At 37.6% G+C, this 23,194-nt stretch overlaps 1 protein-coding gene across 3 annotated transcripts in view; it reads left to right on the top strand.

The window, feature by feature from the left end:
• LOC115438871 (ADAMTS-like protein 1) overlaps positions 1-23,194 on the top strand; it is a 148,245-nt gene that overhangs the window by 83,183 nt on the left and 41,868 nt on the right. For 2 of the 3 annotated variants that reach the window (XM_030162740.1, XM_030162741.1), the window contains exons 3-4: positions 13,501-13,628; positions 21,523-21,568. In XM_030162740.1, coding sequence (XP_030018600.1) covers positions 13,501-13,628; positions 21,523-21,568 — 174 coding nt within the window. Of the gene's footprint in view, positions 1-9,938; positions 10,074-13,500; positions 13,629-21,522; positions 21,569-23,194 lie in introns of those variants that run through there. The other variant, XM_030162742.1, reaches the window with a different exon arrangement.

The following is a 23,194-nucleotide window of genomic DNA, read 5'->3' on the forward strand; positions in this document are numbered from 1 at the left end:
AGGTTGTGGTTACTGGCTAATTCAAAACATTACTATAAAGTTATAATAAAAAAATTTTGTGTATTTTTTTGCTTTTAAAAAGAAGGTTGGACTTGAGTTGTATTAAAATCATCTAGGGCTGTCATGATACTGGCATAGTCGTGCAATTTAAATATAGAAAACCTACTGAATGAATGATCAAATAAGACAGTATACAATTATTAGACCGCCCTTGTTTTCTTCTATTTCTTGTTCATTTTAATGCCTGGTACAACTAAAGGTACATTTGTTTGGACAAATATAATGATAACAATAAAAATAGCTTATAAGAGTTCAATTTCAGAGCTGATTTCTATCCATTTTCCATGTTTTCTTGATAATAACCAAAATCACTTCAGTTCTTACATCAATATCTATGGCATTGTACTGACAAAAACAGTGCTTTTAGACATTCCATGTTTTCTTTTCTGTCTGTTTTAGTCACATGATACACACAGGAATTAGTACTTGATTGTATAACCATTGTTTTTGATGACTTTTGATGGTCTGATAACTGTAAGATATATATTAATATAATCCTATACTAATTCTGCACCGAGGAAATTGATCATGTTACAGCTTCAAAAGAAATTTTAAAATAAAATAAATTTAAAAATTCAGCAGCAAAAGGACTGGTTTATAGTTTTGACATTAAAAAATGCACAACTTTTAATAGAAGATGCAGTAATGTATCAATAAGCAACAACTGCTTCCACTAAATAAATGCTACACTGAAAACTCACTTTAAGAAGTGTGAACCTTTTTGTTAACAGTAGATGTGTATTAAAACAACATTTCTCCATCTGTCTAAAATGTAGCATCAGTCTGTAGTCATCTGTAGTTCAGTATCTCCTTTCATTCATGGTGTCAAGGCTTCACTGCTCTGCTTCTTCAGTCCGTAGTACCACTGTGTCCAGATCTCTGAATCTGTTTATGGTGATCCTTTAGATCCATTCAGCACTGAAAGTGTTTGGTTCATTGATTTTAACCTGCACAAGTTTGTGTAAAGTCATGATACTGAACGTTTAAGATGTTTGAATCTCCTTCAGCTGCAGACGCTCGTGAATAATTGTGTGACCGCGTTGTCCCAGTTTATGTGTCGATAGATAATGGATGCTAGTAAAATGTTGTGCACATTTTGCCACCTTGAGTTGCACTATGTTTTATCATTGAAACCATTTTTTATGCCATGTGCTATTTAAGTGTATGTTCCATTGTTTCTTGTGAAAAAACAAATGAATGAAACATGAAAACATGGCTACATCTCCAGCCGACTGGTTTAGAACAAACTTTTAGCATCATACTACAGGCTGTCTCATTGACTCTTGTTTTACTTCTGTTTTTTGACTTCTTTTTCTAGATTCTGAAATGTAGTTTCTCACAGTGACATGTAGCACTCGTGGTAATGGATGGTTTTCTTACAGTTTAATAAAGGATGGGATTGAATCAACTGGGTGGGCTACTTCTCCTCTGCTATTAGGCTAGATGGTTGGACAGGTAAATTGAGTCTCCAGTAGACTCAATGCTATAGTGGCTCACCACTCACTCTAGTGGTACCAAGTTGTATTACTACAAAGATGGGTCAAGGTTGCAAGTTCACTACAGATTTCTGCAATACAAACAATATATTCACATCTTTGGAAAAGCCTGAAAAGTATTTTTTTTCTAAATAGTCTAATTAGCCCATAGTGGTGGAGTAATTTTGTTTTCAGAAACCTTCCTCTTTTTATTCCTATTTATACACATCAGTAATCACCTTTGACCAGGTGCAATGATTATATACTGAGTCCCAGTTACACATATCTATCAAGAATAAGTCCACAATCATTTCATGAGAAGACATTAAACAATTTTATTAAAAATTTATAGGCAGTGTAAATTTCCATAAACAATTTAATTTTTAGAAGGCTTAAAGCACAAACCTCACAAACAACTCTTTTAAAAGGTCGTCAGTGAAATCTCAAACACTGGAAAACATATTTGTTAGTTTTTACCCCTCTAAGGAGTGTTCTAATCATTTTGTCATCTGTCTGTCTGTCCATTCAACAACATAATCATATTATCTGGAGACTGCATTGAGATATCTACACCAAATTTATACTGTGGATGCATCTTGGCATGTGACTTTGACCTAGTTTTTCAAGGTCAAATGGCCTTGTGCAGTTATAATATCTGAGTACTTTCAAATTTAAATATGTATGTAATAGGTTTTATACAAAGATAATCTAATCTAAATTATAGGGCAGTAACTTTCAACAGAATCTTACACTATATTTGACTGAGGGGGTTTAAAAGTTTGCAGCATGTTATGTTATTCATCTATCTTCATACAAAGCTGGATAAAACAAACATGCCTAAAACATGATACAATATCCTGTTGTGTGTTCTCTGGGTAAATTAACTATGTCTTCCAGTCTCACTTTTTCCTGCTTTCTGTATGATGAATGTGTTTTATGTGTTATAGATGCAGGTCGAAGCACAAGGCAAATTTCCCTATATGCAAAATGATTTTTTTTAACCCATATAACTACAATAAGGCAAAAATCTAATAACTGTGACAGGTGATGATTTTGGGAACATACAATATATTGATATCATGTTAACCTCACTTATCCTTTAGCCTGTTTTTATAGCAAAAGTAAAATATATTCAGTTTTATGTGTTGGAACGACTGTCACCGGATGTCCTGATCCACACAACTTGACAAGACCTGTAAATGCAGCTGAGAAGCAAATCATTTTGTTTTATTCATGCTGTAAAATGTTCTGGGACCAATATCCAGGCAGAACAAATGTCTTCCCCTCCAGAGCCATGGGGAGTTTCTCTCTCATGCAGTCAGAAGGTCTGCTGCTTTGTATGCCAGCAGAGATGGGTCCATAAAGGGCCAATTTGCTGTTCTCCTCCTCCCTTTGTGCACATTATTTATCCATAGAATGGGTTTGTACACTGCACTGTTCTTCCTTCCACTTTAAACATGATACAGTATCCTTGCAAAGGTGTGCTTATGGCTTTATAAATCTGTCATCTTCAGGTTACCAGTAAATACTGAAACCAAATATTACTATCACTCATAGACAAAGCAATCCAGGTTTCCAATGTTCTGTTGAAGACCAGTCAGTGAACATGAACAAGTAATCAGAGGTAAAGTGGGTAGAAACAGATAAAAAGCAGAAAAGTTTAATGCTCAATAAAGTAAATAGAGTTATAAAGTATAATATAAATCTGTAGGGAGTATACTAGTAAGTATTATGGCTTATTCTATGTCGATGATTTGCCACTTTGCATCTCTCCCATCTGGCTTAAATTGGATTTATCCGATTGTCAGGGAATTACATCTTTATTTTAATCCTCAAGGTTTTTTTTTTTTTTCTGTAAAAGGGTGGGGGCACATGTGGAAGTGTGGTTGATTTTCAGCTGCAGGTCGTAAAATTCCCGTCCTGGTAAAACATTTTATACCATGGCCCAGAAAGCTTTTTAAACAATGACTTTGGTGTAAATCACGCTGGGACACACATACGTCGCTTGTGGGGGTAGCGGGAGGCTAATGTTTATCCTGCTTGAACCAAGTCAACATGTGGGAGTCAACGGTTTGAGCTCTTGAGTGGAACGTAATGTCAGTCCTTGGTAACTTTAGCTTCATTTGTCTCTTTCACCAAGAACTGAGGGCCTGTTAACTTTGGTCATCAAACACAGAGCGATCTTTTAATTTGTCGTTTTTATCCTATCCCAGAGGAGTCGAGGATAAGACCTTCTGTTGCAAAGGGAAAGCCCACTTACTGACCTTTCATAAGACTTAAAACACAATGTCATTTTACATATGAATGTGGGAGCGTTTCTTGTAAAAACTTAAAGCTGCAGTGAGTGATGATAGAAGCAGTCTTGGTAAGTTTTTACTTGATATTAAAACTTGCAGTCACATAAATTTCACAAAGTAAAAGCGCCACTTGAAAGTGACAGTATTACAACTCATTTCGAAAAAAATAAATGTGATACTTTGTGCAAACACTAAGTATTCTAACATATGCTACAGTGGCACCCAAAACGCTTAGACTAGTGTTTTAAGTATGTGGGAAAAATAATAAATGCCATTTTCAATAATCAGTTCCAACTGAAATGTATGTTTCTTAATGTTTTCAACCAATTAAAACTCCAAACACAAACCAACATATAGCTGTTAAGGTAACACTTTATAATAGGTACACATTATGAAGCATTAGTTAAGCATTAACAAATTCTGAATTCATTATTTATAAAGCATATCTCTGACATGAATACTCATTAGTATATGGTTTATAAGCACAGTTATAAATGTTTTACTATTACTCATTCATAATCATAACACTGGGGAACACTTTTTCAGTAACTTTGAGTTGCATTGGATATTTTAACTGATTCTGAAGGAGTTTTAGGCGCTGATTTCAAATCTGAAATTAGTTTTTCTCTACAAGCTCCAGTTTGTATGCAATTTGAGGTTAATGAAATTGTACAAATGTGAACTAAACCATGTACAAGCATTTTCACGTCCATATATATAGATAGCTTCTAATATTTTGATCATCTTTCCTCCTCTTCACATCAAATTAGGTTTGATGAAGCAATTTGTCAAGGCACTGGAAACCGAAGGTGAATGTTTCCATCACATCATCACAGCTTTACCAGGGTTATCATTTGAGAAGATCAAAGCAGGCGTGTTTGATGGCCCACAGATTCGAACCCTAATTCGTGATGATCAGTTTGTTGCTATGATGACCGCATTAGAAAAGGCAGCATGGTTATCCTTTGTGGCAGTCGTTCAGAACTTCCTTGGAAACAATAAGGCGGAGAACTACAGTGAACTTGTGAACAGAATGCTCCTCGCTTTTCATGATCTCGGGTGCAATATGAGCATCAAGCTTCATTTTTTGAACAGCCACCTTGATCACTTCCCTGACAACCTGGGGGCTGTGAGTGACGAACAAGGAGAATGATTCCACCAAGACCTAAAGATCATGGAAGAACGCTACCAAGGGCGCTGGGACAAAAGTATGATGGCTGACTACTGCTGGAGCATTAAACGAGATTGCCCAGATGAAGTGTACAAACGCAAAAGTTACAAACGCAAATTCCTGCCTGACTAAAATACACAAAGAAAATTGATACGCTTCCATCAGCTGTGGTGATGTTCTGAAGGATGCTAATCTAACTTTGGGATAGAGATTGATGTTTTCTAAGAAACGCTTTCAGAAAATACGGCACAACCAACAATAGTGTAATTTACTCTCAAATCACATTTTAATGTTCTGTTTCTTTTGCCTTAATAAATGTACAGAAATGACTTTCATACCGTTTTAAGATTCAAGTGAACAAAAGAATTGTGGCTGATATCGCAATTTCCTTTAATAACGAAAAATTAAAAAATAAATAAAAATGTCAAATTGCATAAAATCTGTAGCTTGCAGACAAAAAACGACTTCAGATTTGAAATCAGCACACTCAAATTGACTATAGAAAAGTCTTTTTTTAAATGCAACAAAATGAGTGTTCCCCAGTGTAATCATTCACCATTCAATCATGCAGTTTGTTTGATAATCCCATGTGCTGTCTTTCCTTTGTTGGAATAACTGAGACTTTTATGAGTCTTTAGGCATTTCCAGCCTTTAAATCACATTTGTAAATGCTTTTTAATGGCATAGATAGTCCACACTTTAGATGAGCTCACACCATATGTTTAATTAATGAGTAGTAAGTGCTTTATGACTACCAGCAAAAAATGAATTCTTGTATTAATAACTGTTTATAGGTTTATAGGAAAATAAATGTGTGAGTTAGTATAAAATACACACTAACATATTCACTCACCATTAGTACACTTTTGTCTGAATTCGAAATGTTTAAATGCTGAATCCATAATTTATAAAGTATGAAAAAACAATCATTAAGCACATTGTAGATGAGCTTATTAATGAGTAAAACCATTATTACTGTGCTGATAAACCATATATTAATGAGTATTCATGTCAGAAATATGTTTTATAAATGATGAATTCAGTGTTTGTTAATACTTAACTAATGCTTCATAGTGTGTACTTATTATAAAGTGTTACCAGCTGTTAATGGTCAGTTACCAGTTAACCTACAATTTAGCTTGCTAGCTGTAGCTCTTGGTTGCAGGTAATAGGTATCACTTGGGTGTTTCTGGCCATCTTTATCATAGCTGTCTATACTTTTTTCTGTGGAGGAAAGAAATATATATAAAAGTAAATATAGAAGATTAACTTATGCATGTGTAAAGTTTCCAATGAATTATGTTGTGTTGGGAACTGGTTGTCTTTTAATGTTAGCTGACTGTGTTTCTAAGCTAACAGTGGCTAGTCCAGTAAAATGTTGCTGTCCTGTGACAATCGATTATCTTACTGTCTGTAAATGAATGGCCTGAGAAACAGTAACATCATCCCTTGGTTTCTGAACTGTTGTTTTGAAGCCAGAAGTTTGTGATTTTCCAGTCACCCTGTTGGCTTTTTGGAGCTGGAAGTGATCATATCTGGACAAAAAGGGCAGAGCCACAGGAGCATGAGGGGTCATGGTTGAACTAATATTAAATTTAGTAAAACGTTGCTTTATCGTTTTTACCTTTTTAGCGAGTCAGGAGGCTGCTGTTTAGTGTTAATTATTTTATTGTCCTGTTAGTTGAATTTTTTTGATAACACCTACACCAGAGCTGTTGCTAATATGGTGCCAATATGGAAGACATCAATTTTCTGTTCCTACTTAACTTGATGTCTTTTTAACAGAAGGAAAATTTGAAGATGGAACACCAGAAGATTTACTGGAGGTTCTAATTAAAAAGATGGGGCTGGAATTTGTCAGGGGAAAAATAACAATTTTGAGTATTTTTAGAGAAAAATCCAATGTAAATCTATGCGAGCTAGGGTTTTTTGGAGCAGCATCTAGTGGCTGTTAGTGGTTTTGAAGCTTGAAGGCACTTCTGTATTGGCTTCATTTTGGAGCCAAGGTCCTGACCCCTTATTAAATGTAGCTTTACCAAATTGTGCACATAAAGTAGTAATAACAATTCAAAATAATGTGAAATTATGTCCAAATATTTTGACCAAAATCTTTTCTCATAGCATGTAGTATGTTATTTAATTTCATGATAATGGCACATGTTAAAATGGATAATTCTTCTATAATTGTTCTATATCAACAATGAAATAGTTTAGAAGTAGCCATATGACATGCATTACATGAGATGATGCTTAAATGCAAAACATTAAAAAAATGTAATTAACTTTGTTAGGCTGGTGACATTATGTATGTTATTGTTGTGAAGTAGTAACATTTTTGCTGCTCTAAAGTCATGATTAAACACTAGTCCAGATTGTTTTCAGCTGCTGAAATCCCAGTTTTTGTATTTGTAACTTCAGAATTACACTGTTAAACTTAACTCAAAGGTTGTTGTTTTTTTTTACTATCTGCTGTATCGTGTTTACTGCACCATGTTACAAGACTGCAAAATCACAGTAGATCTTGCAGTCTTATGAGATCTGCCTGATTTCATATTGTCTTTATATAGAAACAGTATTGCCAAAATTTTACCCATAGACATATTCCTGGGTTACATATGTCATCTCACCAATCCCACATGAAATTCCACAAAAATATTGCATATTGTCGCGATAGATCCCAAACCTTCCTTCCCAGCCATGCATTTAAAACATCTACAAATGTATAAGTCCTCTAAAAACATATCAAATAATCTGTTCATTGTTCAATTAACATAACAAACAGACGGCTTGGATATAACTCATCTAATCATCTCAAAATTTCACTATTGCTGTAGTTGTGATGATTCTGCCCCTTTCCAAGATCTCAGCAGTTGCCCTCAGGTGTAGTGGTCTTTTTGAAATTAGAGAAACGATGGCCAAATCTACAAAATACAACCCAGGAATGACTGACTGCGGTCAATCTGTTCCCTGGATCCTCTACATCTTGCACGCTTCCCTCATGCAACTTAATATCCAAGCAGCTCTTGTGTGAAATAACAATGCAGTGTATCATTTTTTCTCACCTCATCGTCTTCATAGATTATTGTTTAAACTGACAGGAGACACCTCCAGCGATGTTGTGGTGAGGAACTGGCTCCAAGTGAGTGTCAGTCATACACATTAATTTCCTCCTCGGGTGTTTAGTTTTAAACTCTGGGCACATCATCGATGCCACAGTTTATTTTCTGTAGTCATCCATTTGCAAATGTGAGAAGGATTTCTTGTGAAAGCAAATATCAGAAAGTTATGGATTAAGGGTGCATGGGGGTATAATTTCTGTGTAGGTCTGTGAAAACGCGCACGTCCACATCATTCCCCGCTAGCACCGCAAAATACACTGGTGTTAAGTGGATGATTGAGTGTGTTTTTATGTGTGTGTGTGTGTACATGGGGGTGGTGTTTTGAGATAATTCCCCAATTCACAGAGTGTTCAGACATTTACCACTACCAAATCAAACAAGGCAGGTCCCACACTGTCTGCACCGGACTTCAAGATGCAGAACTGAAAATGTAAAACTGTGTGTGCACATGTGTGTACTGGTTAAGTGTCAAGACATCCGTTCCAGTGTTGTGATTAGGGTTGCTGACTATTTGCTCTGGAGTGCAGCACATTCCTCTCACCCTTAATTGATAGCAATTATGTGGTTTTTGATTTGGTGTTTGATTGGGAGGTGGATTTGAAGTCTTGATTTGAAGGGCACAGAGTTTTTATTGTCTTTGGAACGTCAGAGTTGAATGCCTGAATGATAGCCTGCTACCTTGTAAGTCACATTACGGGGCACCAGTGGGTTGGCACTAACACTCACTGCACTATTTTTAATGTTGTGTTTCAGGTTTTGTTTTTGAGTCACGCAGTTATGAATTAAAAGTGGAAAGCTCAGTGTATAGTACAGTGTATTCTCCCTTTGCCAAGAGCTGTCTGTCTTACCAGTTGTTTTTCTCTACAACCAGAGGAATTGTCCCTCCAGGGGACACCTGGCTTGTTCCCCACCTCCACAGTGCAAATGTTCTCTGACTTAAACTGCCAGATGTTATGAAAGGCTCTATTGAAGCTCCTTTAGACCCTTTTCTCATAAAGGAACAGAAATAAGTCACCATGGCTGAAAAATCTATCCTGATAGCTTTGTTGACCAGACTATGTCATCTGATTTACATGGGGCTTTCATGTGTAAACCCTCAAAGACTAAAGCACAGTTAGGAGCTGAACATGAGATGACGAGCCTGGTTGTGTTGTGCATTTGAAGGCAGCAGATCTTTGCATGAACTGAAAAACCCGTCGCTTGGTTTTTCTAAATGTTTCACAGTATGACTGAGAATTTTTGGACCTTTCAAAAAAAAAAAAAAAAAAAAAAAAAAAAAAACAGGGCTGGCAATCACCATAGCAGAGTGGTCCAGAGGTAGAAAAGCAAAGAAAAGCAAAGAAATGAAAAACAGGGACATGAGTGAGAATTGTAGAGGAATAGACCGAGAGAAAAGCAAGCACAGAGAAGAAGAGAATTATAAGAGACAGAAATTTGAGATATTTGGAGAAGACATGGAAAAAATCAAAGGAGGAAGAAAACTGGTTTACACTTGTTGTCTGTTTGCCATTATTTCTTCTCTTTAACTGTCTAATACGCGCACACGTGTGAAGTTGTGAAGTTGCAGCTGGCCCAGCTCCTTGTTTGAACTAGCACGCTTGACTGAAGCCCATTTATTGATTGGCTAGTGTGCCAGACCTGAGGACTCATGGGGCTCGAATCACCCCCCCCATCTCCCCATCTCCCTGATTCCTCCCCCCACATTCATGCATCTCACACACAAACACGCACTCGCACTCGCAGTCCCAGTCCTTCCCCTTTCCTCCACTTCCACAAGTTACTCTTAAGGAACAAAGTGAGTAAGTCAGAGAGGAGACAGCAGGCAGACGGGACACACTTGGACCCAGAGAGAAGTGCATCACATCAGGCTCACATTAACAAATACAGATAGATCGGCATGGAGCAAGACTTTCCATCTTGCCAGCTCCTTGTGACAGCTCTACTCATACTGGTACAGTAACATTGACTTTTTCCCTCCTGGTTCATCCTTTTAGGACTCATTTGTTCTAGTCATTTCTTTGTTTTTGCTTGTATTTCATCTGTGAGCCCATACTTGAATGCTTGCTTCCTTTCAGAAACTATGTGTTCTGATAGATCTCTTCATTGTGCAAAATACAAGTACATGCATTATATGATTGTGTCTTTGCAGCAGAAAATACTCTCCACACTCCAGATTTTTCTTCAAAGCTTAACAAGGCAGTTCTGATGACTATTCTATTTTCTTCTATAATTGTGACTAAGCCTGTTCATTGATTTTGATGCGAGTTACAAAAGTAGACCTGTCATGCATGAGCAGGTTGGCGAGCTGTTTTGTCTGAGGTTAGGGCTCCCTGTTACATTGTGGTGCGATGGCAAGTACAGTGCCGTGCGCTCCTGCGCAGACGACAAGGGATTCAGCAGATGTGCAAAGATCATATGTCTTGCCAACTGAAAAGGCCATCTATGTATGTATATTGACACAGTCTGCAAAAGACGGCACCAGAGTCAGGTTTCTTTCCCCTGTCGAGGAGTTTTCCATCTTCAAGGAAAATGTCCTCCGTCTCAGCTGCTGACAGGTGACTTAAATAGAATCTGTCCATCAGAATAACATAATCTGGAGATCAGTGGTCTTTTATCATACGCTCATTTCCTCTTTTCCATTTGCTGTGATGCGTGGCTGTCAGGGGTGCTTTGCAGTCTTATACTTGCTCTGGTTTTCTATTAAATCAAACAGTAAATAAGCCAAGGAAAACAACAGCCTAAATAAAAATGCATTTGTAATACTAACTCTCAAGGACTCTAGTTTTCTATTAAACCAGACAGTAAAAATAAATGCAGAACTAAATATAAGTGCATTTGTGATATTTACTGTTAAAGACTCAATCACCTTCAGTTTTAGAGGATCTGAGGTAGCGCTGTGATTCAGTTGTAGGGTGTATCCTGATATAAAAGGGTGCCTGCTCTCTGCATGACACTGGCCAGTGCAAATAAAACCCTGGAGGGATCAGAGCAGGAGAGGTGGGACTTGTAGTGATGGAGGGTTAGAAAGCATCCAAGTGGATATCTGAGCCAGTTGATTGTTGAATCCAAATCCCAGCAGGATGGCCGTCCGACTAGTGGAGCCTTGTGTTAGTCTGCTGCTGTTGAGAACAATAGCAGCGCAGTCAGCCAAACAACCTATTATTTCTCATCTACATCACTCCATCCTTCATCTATTTCCCTTCCTCTTTCTTCACTTGCCTTGTTATGCCTCCAGCTCCCTTGGCTTTGCAACACAGCTCCCAGTCGTAATTGAGTGCAAAATTCACTGATTGCTTTTCAAAGGAGCGCAAAGGTGGTGTGCTAACCGGCTGCCCAGAGAACAGTTTGTGTTTATTTACGATAGATCTAAACACTGAAATAGTTGGCCTGTGCAGAAAGTAGCGCCGTCGCCGATATGTTTGGCTGTATGCTCCGTTGGGCCTGTGTTTAGGTCTCCCCTCTGCTGTTCCTCAGGCATCATCAGCCCTGACAGCCATTTATATCAGTCCCCATGCACTTTTAATAATGTGAACCCACCGCCCGGCTCCACAGTGTTCACTACAGCATGGAGGCTTTTGCTACTGTGACCAAAGAAAATAATCAGAGCGGTATTATTACCTTGTATCTGCTTTCCTCTGCAAGGTCCATTCATCTTTGTAGGTGAAGCACAATGCCATGCTGTTGGAAAAGCAGGTCGAAGAGGTCAAAATAACTTGGCGAGACCCTGTGTTTTTCCTCTAAATCTTACTGCTGTGTATCTCAAATGCAAAACTGGACCTTCACTGTAAACTACTTGTCAGCTCAGTGGGCATAAATCTTTCTAAGAGCAGGTGTTACACAAAAAGTTCACACGATCCCTCCCTTATTCAGTGTGTCGAGGGTAAGTGGGCTTGCTGAAGCTGACATTTTGTTCATAATCTGCAGGCTCTGGAATTTTTTAAAATCACTGTCAAAAACTCTGCTGGGTGTGCGGGCGCTAACTGCTGCCTTGGTGTAAAGATGCCATGGCGGGAGGCTGTCTGAAGTGCACAATAGATGTGTTCGAGGCATTTTTGCATCCTTAAATATGCTTTCATGGTTCACCCAATCGCAAAAAGACTGGGTGGGGTATAATAATTTTCTTTTCATACCGATCAATTCCTTTTCATAGCTGGAAAAACTACCTTTGACGTTTTGGATTGTTTTTTTGGGTGTGTTTGCACCTCCATAGTATTGAGGCACATTCTTGCTGCCATAGGAGGTGAATAATTTGTCCCAGTGTTAGTTCCAATCCCCCCAGTTTGCAAAGTCTTTTTATTTTTTTCAGTTTTCATCCATTCAGCAGGACTTGAAGCATTTTTTTTTTTTTTTTTTTTTTTTCTACGGCCCTGGACTCACTGCCAGCTTTTCAGAAGCAAACCTCCACTGAGTTAAGCTGCCCTTGTTTTTAGAAAGCAAAAGCAATCTATTTTCTTTCTCACTTCATCTGGGTCTGGTATTCAGACAATGTGGCTCTCAAACTTTATTCAATCAGTTCTGCAAAGCGAATGGAGAGGAGAGGCAGCAAAGAAAAGCCAAGAGAAAGAAACGTAACTCATATGCAGTTTTAAGTGCCACCCTTATAAATAAACGCATTTCTTAACACAAAAAGAGTCTGATTTGTTAAATTCTATGAAAATACAAAAGACCTTGAAAGGCAAAGTGGATATGGACGAGAGTGAGAGAAAGAGGTGGAGAGGATCCTCATTTTTTGGCTGTCACTCCACATCTGAGCTGCAAATTGTCCTTGCAGCCACAAAATTAATCTTCTCATAATATTGATTTTGGATCAAACTGTAATACCTCTGACTCTGCTGCCAAATACACTAAGATGCAATTAACAGAGAGAGGCGCAGAAGTGAGGCCTGAAGCTTAAGAGGCATTTCATGAAGTAAAAGATAAATCAGACGTTTGAGAAGTGCACAGGGGCATTAGTCGAGAGCTTTTGATTACTTCCCCTTACCACATCTCTCATCCTGTTGCATATGTTTGTAGTTTGTTCTGAACTGCTCCTTGAATTAAGCTCAGACTCATGGTGCAGGTTTTTGGGGCCTTGCAACACAATCTGATTCTAGAAGAAATCAAAACATACATAGCTGATAAATATGCATACATGTTGCTCCCATTATAGGACGTAGGAAGTTAATTTGCTCACTTTTGTCCTGTTAAATGTTTGCATATGCTCTGGCAAAACATTTAAACAATCTAACAACAGAACAGCACTGATTCTCATTTCTCTACTGCTGCTGCTGAAGAGAATCAGCTGATAATAGATGAGATTGAAGTGGGACTGGCTTAGTGAAAACACTGCACTTACTGGACGTTGTTCTTTACATTATGTTTCTTCTCTTGGTTTGCAGAGTTCGCGGACAGCCCGATCAGAGGAGGACAGAGACACGCTGTGGGACGCCTGGGGATCGTGGAGTGAATGCTCTCGTACCTGTGGAGGAGGAGCGTCCTACTCCCTCAGACGATGCCTCAGTTCCAAGTAAGACTCCACACAGCCAGGACTCACCCTCAAGAATGTAAGAGGCATTAAAAACACAACAATGTAAAATATTCTTAACCCATAAAGACCCAAACATCCACTGTCGACCAATAGCATCTGTTGATTTAAACTGTTCATCCACTAATCCTATCAATACATGTAAATAATTGGTGTAAAATGCAGTTTGTTATCTATTCATGGTCATCAGATATTACCCATTTGGACGTTCAGAGGCTCCGTAGTGAACGTGGAAACACCGTCATCTTCTACAGCATTGATTCACCAGTAAAACCGATGGAGTTGGATCATTGACAGTGCATGGAGACATTGGGTTTATGTTCAGTTAATGATATAGTCCGATTAGGTTCTTACTGTCTACTACAACTTTTTTTTTTTTTTGTCAGACAGATGGAAAAAAGTCAATTCTTTTACCGTCGCATGTTTCGGCTACAACCTGTAGCCTTTCTCAAAAGGGTCACTTGATCAATGTCATTGGCATGTCAAGGTAAAAGAATTAACATTTTTCCATCTGTCTGACAAAAAAGAAAAAGAAATCTTTACAGTTAATATGTTTTACTGTCACAGTCACTATTTCTTGAATTTTTGATATAATAACCTTTGACTTTACTCTGAGGTTTTACAAACATCTACATAATCAGTCAATTAAATAAAGGAAAATACATGATTTCCACTGGGAAAAAAAAGCAAAATTCAGATGATAATATTATAACAAGTGGTGATAAATCACTTAGGAAAGGTTATAGATAGAGAAAAATTCATTTGGTAACTGCCACAAAAGTCACACTTGGTCCATATGGGTTAAATTTTATTGGAAACAACATGAAATCAATTGTAAAATGTCCTAATACATTATGGCCATGGTTAGTGACACATTGCAGACACTAAGAACTGTAAGTTGGACAAAATTAATATCTTCCTGTAGTTTGCATGATCTCAATAACGTGTGTCCATTTGCCGCCAATAGCGTCTGAATCCTTTGTGACATTGAGGTCACCTGATTGTTAATCTGTCTCAGTGGAGTTTGATCCCACTCAGCCAATAGTGCTTCTTACAACTCATGGTGAATCGTTGATGGGTGATCCCTCTGGTGTACTTGCCGATCCAGATAGTCCCAGAGATGCTCAACGGGATTCATGTTATGTCTGCAGTCGTAGGATAGTGGCACGATGCACCTCAAAGTGTGCAGCGACTCTTGCAGCATTCATTCCGGTGATGAACACGCCCATTAATCCCTTCTTCACTACATGCCTTTCATGCCTCTTAGTATATTACAGTAAGGGTTCAGTGTGTCGGATTTAGGAGGATCTATTAGAATAAATTGAAAAGAACATTCACAATTAAGTTTTTCCTTAGTGCATAATCACCTGAAATTGAGAACTGGTGTGTTTTTGTGACCTGAGAATGAGTGTTTGCATATTTATAGTGTCTCTTCAATAAGTATGAATTGACTTATTCTCGTTTTTTAACATCATATAGTAGGTTGCACCGAGAATAAAGGTGAAATATGCCACAATGTTTGAATGGGGATTAACTTCCCCCTTAACTATAAAGCACAACACTGAAAAAACAAACACCTTCATTGTCTATAAGGGTTTTTCATTTGATTGTAAATTGGAACTTCACTATTGTTAATACATATCTCACATTGAACTTTTGAAATGTAGAAGAAATGCAAGATATGTTAGTTTTTATAAAGGGGAGGTGCAAAAAATACAGCGCTCAGAAAAGAATTCTGTATTTGCAAGTGACATAGAAATATAAAATTGAATAAATAATTATATTTTGTTGTTTATATGCAAAGTCAAAATGCCAATAAAAGACATACAGTATATGATATAGTAATATGGGATCATGGGGCTTGTTGGTTTCATAACGATTGCTTATACAAATCTATCTGGAAACATGTTTACAGACCTGACAAGGTATTAAAGTTTTACCATCTTTATGTTTACTGATGTATATTCACATTATAACCAAATGTAATGTTAGGGCATATTACAGCCACAAAAAAAAATGAAAGAGGATGTTAAATCGAATAACATTACAGATTTCAATAAAGCTGAGCATTGTTGAAGACATTTGACATTGTGTAAGTGTAACAAATCCAAAAAAATACATAACAGGCTTAGACATTTTTATGTGGAAATTTTGCATTTGATAGCTTTATGCTCAAATCTTCTATTTAAACCCATCATAACTACTTCTCATATTTAGGTAAATATAGAAAAACAGTACTCTGTGTGTCATATATAGATTGACATTTTTGTATACAGTACTAACAGAATAATTGTCTTAAAAATCTGGCTTTTAAGAGATACTTAAATCACAGAAGAGGAGGTAACACAGTAAATTGAACGTATGTAATTTCAAGTTATAACCTCATTATGCTCCTGATAAATGGAAACATCTCACGGGCAATTTGTAGGAGTGTGTTCAAACACTATCCAAGATAATCTCTCATTTTAAAGAGTCTGACTGGGAGCGGACTGGTTTCTATTAAAATGCCATATGTTGGCTTTAAGATTTGAGAGAGGGTAGCAGAGGAGGTCTTTCACTCTTGGTCATACTGGTTCTGTCAAATGAGCTCAGACAGAGTCCCTAATAGTTGGAGTAAATCTCATCAGTTGCCTTATTCCCATGGGTTGTAATGGGAGATCTCAAAATACATATGACTCTGTTGTGACTGCTAAATAGCCCTGAGGGGTCAACCGATATCACTTACTCAAAAAAAGTCCAGCTTTAGCCCAAATCTTGAATCCATCTGTGACAGTAGGGATCTGATTTTCAGTAATGGCTCTGACGTGCTTCTTCACAAATCAAAGCAGAACAATCATTGTCCCCTGCCAAAGTACTTGTCATTTTCAATACATTTCTGTGACAGAATTTGGGCCGTGCAAGCACTGAGCCCTCATTGGTTGGATTTCCACTGCTCATCATCTCAGCTTAAGTCTAGGGATGAACTGCAGCTTTCACTTTGTACCTCCTGCTGCCAAAGTCACCCAGTTTGTTAGACTTTAACCTCACCCTGTGGGCTTGAAGATTAAAGCCAGAGGCCTGGTGTAGTGGGCAAAGTGGACAATTACGAATGGATTTGAACTACAAGAGAGAGAGAGAAAAAAAGTAGGACAGAAGGAGCAGGAGGGTATGCTTTCCATAGAAATGTTGTCACATTTATAGACTGGGAAATAGCTGCAGGGTGACTTCACCACATTCCTCCATTTTACAGTTCCCAGAATGTACTGCTCACTCGCTAAAGGTAGCCAGTGAGCTTTGCCGCTAAAGTCACCTCTGTTTGAGCACTAGCAGTGACAGGATCCGCCAGTGAGGTCATAAAACAATGCAACTGCCCAAAGACACTCTGACAAAACAATACACATCACATTTGAGGTCACAGCCAAGGTACAGTGTGCTATAATGTGTTCTCTGCATGCTATAACCATGAATCTGTCCACACTGGCGCTTATAAGACTGACTTATACGCAAGAGGTTTCAGTGTCTATTTTTGTTTTTTTTTTCTTTAAAGCATAGACTTGTGTCAAAACCTCAAACTCAAAGTGCCAGATCCCCCTGTGCCGCACTGTAAACATTAAGGTCAGTGGCTTTTTTTTTTTTTTTTTGAGTAGTTCATTTCACGATATCCGCAACAGCCATTTCTCTCTGCTTGCCTGGAATGTTTTGGTCAGGAAAACCTCAGAATGCCACTGGCTGTAAAAGCAATTGACGTCTTAAGAGGTGTTAGGGGTTTGAGCACCATGTGGGAGTGGGCATAGAGTCCCCCACTCCTGTGTGTGTGTCCAGTTCAGCTTGGTATGTTTACAAATGCATGCATCCATTGGTAGTAGCAGTAATGTATGAGGTTCTTGAGCAAATGGTCAGACCTTTCGTCATACCTCATCCCGCCTCACCCTGCTGTTGCGTGGGAATGAGGGAGCAGTAGCCTGGCCCCGGGTGGCAGATCAAACAGCGTCATTAAAAAGCCCAGCACAAGGCCCCTTGTATATGTATGTGTATGTGAGACGCTTTGGAAAGAGAGGCTGGAGACCTGCCTGCAACACCCTCCAAACCAATACCATTCCAACTCTCTGACCTTTAATCACACACAAGCACATGCAGGACACTGTGCTACTGCAGAAACACACAGGAGTTCGACAACTTCCAAAGGGGCGCAGGCAAACCTCTGACTAAACCCAGATCTCCTGGTGTTCATTATTCCAGCCCGTACAACACACTTCAGCTGATCACAAATACATCATTAACAACAGCAGAGCTCATTCGAAGCGAGCGTGGGCATATGGATTTGGTGTTATGATGAGAGAAAACACTACTCTATTATTTATGAGGTTCACTGTTGAGAAACAATTTAAGATAACTAGCCTTTTTGTCATATTTTATTCTGGAGAAAACCCAGTCTTGACCTCACTTTGATGATGATTAGAAATAGAGGAGAAATCCATAAACTATACCGACAGATACGGCAAATAGAGCTGCTCTGGAAAGAGTCACATCCAGTTCTTGAAATAACTTTCTAATTGCTGATAAGGATGTTTGTACAGTGCATTGGATCACTGATTACAAAAATAACAGGCAGTGAAATTAAATGACTCTGGTGTTTTGGGATTTCTCCAGTGGCATGCCACAGCTGTTTTTAAAGTCTGAGTTTAAAGGCAATTTAAATGCAGTTGTCGTTAAAAGGTTTTTTTTTTTTTTTTTTCCCAAGGCAATGAATTGTCTGCTTGGCACCATGATTATGTCTCCTACTGTACAGAGTAAAAGACCACCCTGTGCGTGGCGTGTGCATGGCGAAAAACACCTTCTCCACAGTAACACTGCACCCACGTGCTTGAAACTAGAAATGCTAAACTTCCCTAGCAACAACTAGCAGGGCACTCGGAGTTCACCCATAGCCAATGATCCACTCTTGTTCTTTTTATCAAACCACAAACAGACTATTAAATCATGGCCAATGTTTTCCTCGTGTTTTTCCGCTGATGCCACTTGTTAATGTAACTGTAACAAAGTTCTAAATTCAGTTAGGGTCCTTTTGTTTCATGCCTGATCTAGTGGTATGCGCATTTTCTAATCTGTGACTTTATTTTTATTTAACTAACTGTTACCATGTTAAATTCTAAACCAGCCCGAGGCTCTCCAATGGTAAAAAAAAATGTGAAAAACAACTCCAGCCTCCACCCCTTTTAATGGATCTGCTCTAAAATAATATATAAGGGGTTTGTCAGGCAATGCGCTACCTTTCCAAGTTTCATCACTGAAGTAGTTTTTGTGGAATCCTGTGCACAGAAAAACATGTAAAACGACAGACAGATGTGGCAGTGGTAGTTAGTTTTACAACTCCTAATGCATGGGGTGGTTTTGGTTGAAACGACATATCAAAACAAGTGCTTTTCATGTCATAAATTGCAACTTTTTTGTTGTAAATGTAGTTGAAAAAGCCTCACATTGTTTTGGATTAAAGTGAAACGCAGCCCACTTGTCTCAGATTTATCAGTGTTACGACTAAGGTTGCGCAGTCAATTACTTTCAATTTCAGCAGATGAGATGATGACACATATATGGATGTTATGAGCCAGACAAATTTCACTGCATGTTTTTTTTTTTTTTTTTTTTTTTTATTAAAGTTTTCATGGTTACAATAGATTTCAATAGGTTTCATTTCTGGTCTGAGGATGAAGGTACTGGCATGCTGGATGCTATTTTTCCTCAGTAGAATCCTTTGTGTATTTAGCTGATGAGAAAATAGTTGTATTTGTGTATAATTGGCACGAAAGAGCATGGTCATAGACTGTAAGTTATTTGCTCCAGGAATCCTGATATTCCAAGCTAGTAATTTTTCCTAGCCTATGATGACGCCATGACGAATCCCAAGTCTGGGCCCGACTTCTGCTTAGCCTCCACTTTGTAGCTTCCAAAGTCAAGAGGAAATGAAAGAGGAGTTCATTTTATTCCTTAGCTTCTTTTAAGTCTAGATTATATATTGCTCGTCCCAGTGTGATTTTCCACACTGATCCCGATCTTTGCTACCTGTCTCTCAACTCGTGGTCTTTGAAAGAGTCCCACTTGGGTTCAAGCCCTGTGACCTGCTGTTTGACTTGGCAGCAGGAACTGTCTGTATTCATCACAGCCTCTAATGTTCTTGCCATGCCACACGCTCCACATCCACTCCCTCCTCTCTCTGGAATAATATTATAAAAATCTTTAAGCTCTCGTTTGTCTGCGAGTCCAAACTCTGCAATGTTGCCTCCAATCATGATTCCAGATTAGCTAAGGACCGATGACACTGGAATTCCTCTTATGTTCCTAAACTCAAAAGAATAACCTTTGATTAGTTTCCACTGGGGTCTTGGATAATTGGCCTATCATAGTCACCATCAATGGTTTATCATCACTCAGCATCAAAGCACAAAGGAATTCTAATTTTCAATAAGTGGTTAGCTCCATAATTTGGGCATGGACACTGTAGACTGTCATGCAGAGAGTCATGATCCAAACTGCTCCAATCTGTTCAGCAGACACAGCTCAGAGAACCCTAGTGTGTCTGTAATAATACTGTATATGAACTACCGCTGCATTATAAAGCATTTTAGTGTTTACATTACCTTTGGATTCCCTTTTTCATATCCCTTTTCTTTTTTCATTGAGTTCATCTTGCAGTTCAACACTTTGCATCTCCTGCTTTATCCACATTTGTCTTCATTTTATATCTCTATTTAAAAGCAAAATATGCAAATATGAAATTTGATTACGCAAGGATTTAGTGTCAGTTAGGAATCCCAGGACATACTTCCATGTTAATTTTGTGTAACTTGTAAAACCTGCTTTTTGTAACTGAAAATGTAAAATTTGATTAGAAATATCTGATTTATAAGTAACTTTAAAATTTAAATGGGTATTTTTGTGGTAACGTGGACAGGGCCGTTTAAACAACTCAAAACTGTTGAAACTCATAAATATCAATGATATTCCCAAAATAATGAAAATGTAATACTTGAAACTTAACAATTATCTATATAATCAACAGACTGAATAAATTTTCAAATTTTTCAGACGTAATTTTTCGAGTAAAATTCGAGCAATGGTGTAAAAAGTACAATCGATAAAATCGGTTGTAACTTTTTTCTACAAGCAGTATTTTAAAAAGGATAACAGTTCCATAAAATAGCGATGCTTAGGTAAAAAATGGGCCTGATAAATGATGTGTGCAAATTTACTTTTTCATGTTGACATTCACTTTGGCTCGATCGGACTCTTGCCAAAATCAGGAAGAAAAAACAACCAGAATGAAAATACAGATCTTTTCTTCTGCCCCACTCTTCTCTTGATCCAAATCAAAAGACTAAATATGAAGATGGATTCCCTGATGCTGTTTCATGCTTCTATACAAAAGAGAAGCCACTTTTCCCAGCTTCCATTTAGAATACAGTTGCATTCAGTAATCAGTAATTGCAGTCGTCCGTGATGTATTTAACCTCCGTACCTGCAATGAAGACATCTGTGGTTAACCGAGCATCATGTAATGGTGTCAATTTCCGGTGTTAGAAGTGAGAAGATTTCTTGTTTCATCCGCTTGAAAAACAATAGACTAAAAGGTAGCTGTAGCTTCAAAAAAAGTTGAAATGAATAAACACTGGCATTGTTGTGGCATTTGTGCATACTTCTTCCAGTGAATTAAGCCTTGCAAACACACCACAGAACCAGTGTTTGTGGGTTGCCACATCATCTCAGCAATTCAAAAAATGATGGGAGTCAATGGTTGAAATACCAGCTGCCCCAGGCACTGATTACTGCAGTGCATTGTGGTTTATTTTATCATTCACCCCTAGAGATCATTCACCCACACATTCATTTTTCCTTTTTGCAGAACCTGTGAAGGGCAGAATATCAAATATCGCACATGCAGTAATGTGGTAAGTACAGCAAACTCATCTTTATGTAATGGGTGTCAATAGATCTTTCAAGTGGTTTTCTTTTGAAACAAACTGAAGCGCCAAACTGAAATGAAGACGTCCAAGTGGTGGAGCTGTGAAAATATGACCAGAGTTTATGGTTGAGGGATGCAATTAAGTGATTTGGGATCCTATTGTTTTAGAGAAAATGAGAAACTAATCTGGTAATGACCTTCGTTACATGCAGCAATCATATTCTCAGTAATCTATCATCAATATCCTTGACCTCTGTTTTATTATAACAGTAACAATTTGATATACAGCAGTGATTCCTTAACAGGGATAGGGCATTTCTGCAGCTGTGGGGTGGAGATAAGATCTGATATTTGTGATTTAATCTTCAGAGACCTAGTGTAAACTAGTACAAGTAGATGACCTGTACTAGATTAGTTATTTTTTTGAAAATATTTCAGTCGTATCAGTTGGCATCAGGTGTGAAGGATCGTCTGATTCTGTAGATTTATTTATTTATTTATTTATTTACATTTGGTTTGTCTAAGAATGAATGAATTTATGAGCAAAAACAAATTACTGCATACAATGTGCAACCTATAGGAAGTCTTTTTGGTCTTATTTAGAAGGTTAAACAAAGAAGATATACAGTAGACTTCCAAATTAATGATTGTCTTCATCTAACCTTTCCTACGCAAGTTACAGCCATTTATTGACTCAAATAAAAAATTAAAATAAAAAAAAATTGGGATAAATCAAGACAGGACAATGTTAAAACCTAAACACAATCTTTATGGAGCCTCCCAATGTCCTAATAACACCTACAGTCACGGAAAGAGTTATTAGACCATCAAAAGTCATCAAAAACAGTGGTTATGCAATCAAGTGCTAACTCCTGTGTGTATCATGTGACTAAAACACACAGAAAACAAAACATGGAATGCCTAAAAGCACTGTTTTTGTCAGTACAATGCCATAGATATTGATGTAAGAACTGAAGTGATTTTGGTTATTATCAAGAAAACATGGAAAATGGATAGATATCAGCTCTGAAATTAAACTCTTTTGAGCTATTTTTGTTGTTATCATTATATTTGTTCAAACAAATGTAGCTTTAGTTGTACCAGGCATTAAAATGAACAATAAATTGGAGAAAACAAGGGTGGTCTCATAATTTTTTCCACGTATGACTGAAAAGCTGAGGTTTTTTTTTTTTTTTAAGTGTATGGGTAGGATTCAATGTAGAGAAATTGTTGAACATTTTTTGAAAAATAGTGTCTTCAGCCACATATGGTGTTATCAGTTTTTGAGGGTTAAGTACAGATGCATTTGTAAGAATTACAAACTGATCTACTAATCTGATGTGTTATATGAGTCTGCTGAAACCATTTTAATCGAATCTTGAAGGTGACAGTTCATAAAAAATACTAGACAGTAAACAGTTGAAATAATTATCTAAATGTTATATTGAGGTGCATGTGAAAAGTAACCGATCAATGTGAGACAGGGATTGATTTAAGTAAATCAATATAAAAGGTTCTGGCAAAAATGCATATTTAAACAGCTAAAATAAATACTTTGGCCAGTGAATATTCACAACTCTACTTGTGAATATTACACTGTTAAATGTAACTA

The sequence above is a fragment of the Sphaeramia orbicularis genome, chromosome 18, assembly GCF_902148855.1.
Source record: "Sphaeramia orbicularis chromosome 18, fSphaOr1.1, whole genome shotgun sequence".
NCBI lineage: Eukaryota > Metazoa > Chordata > Actinopteri > Kurtiformes > Apogonidae > Sphaeramia > Sphaeramia orbicularis.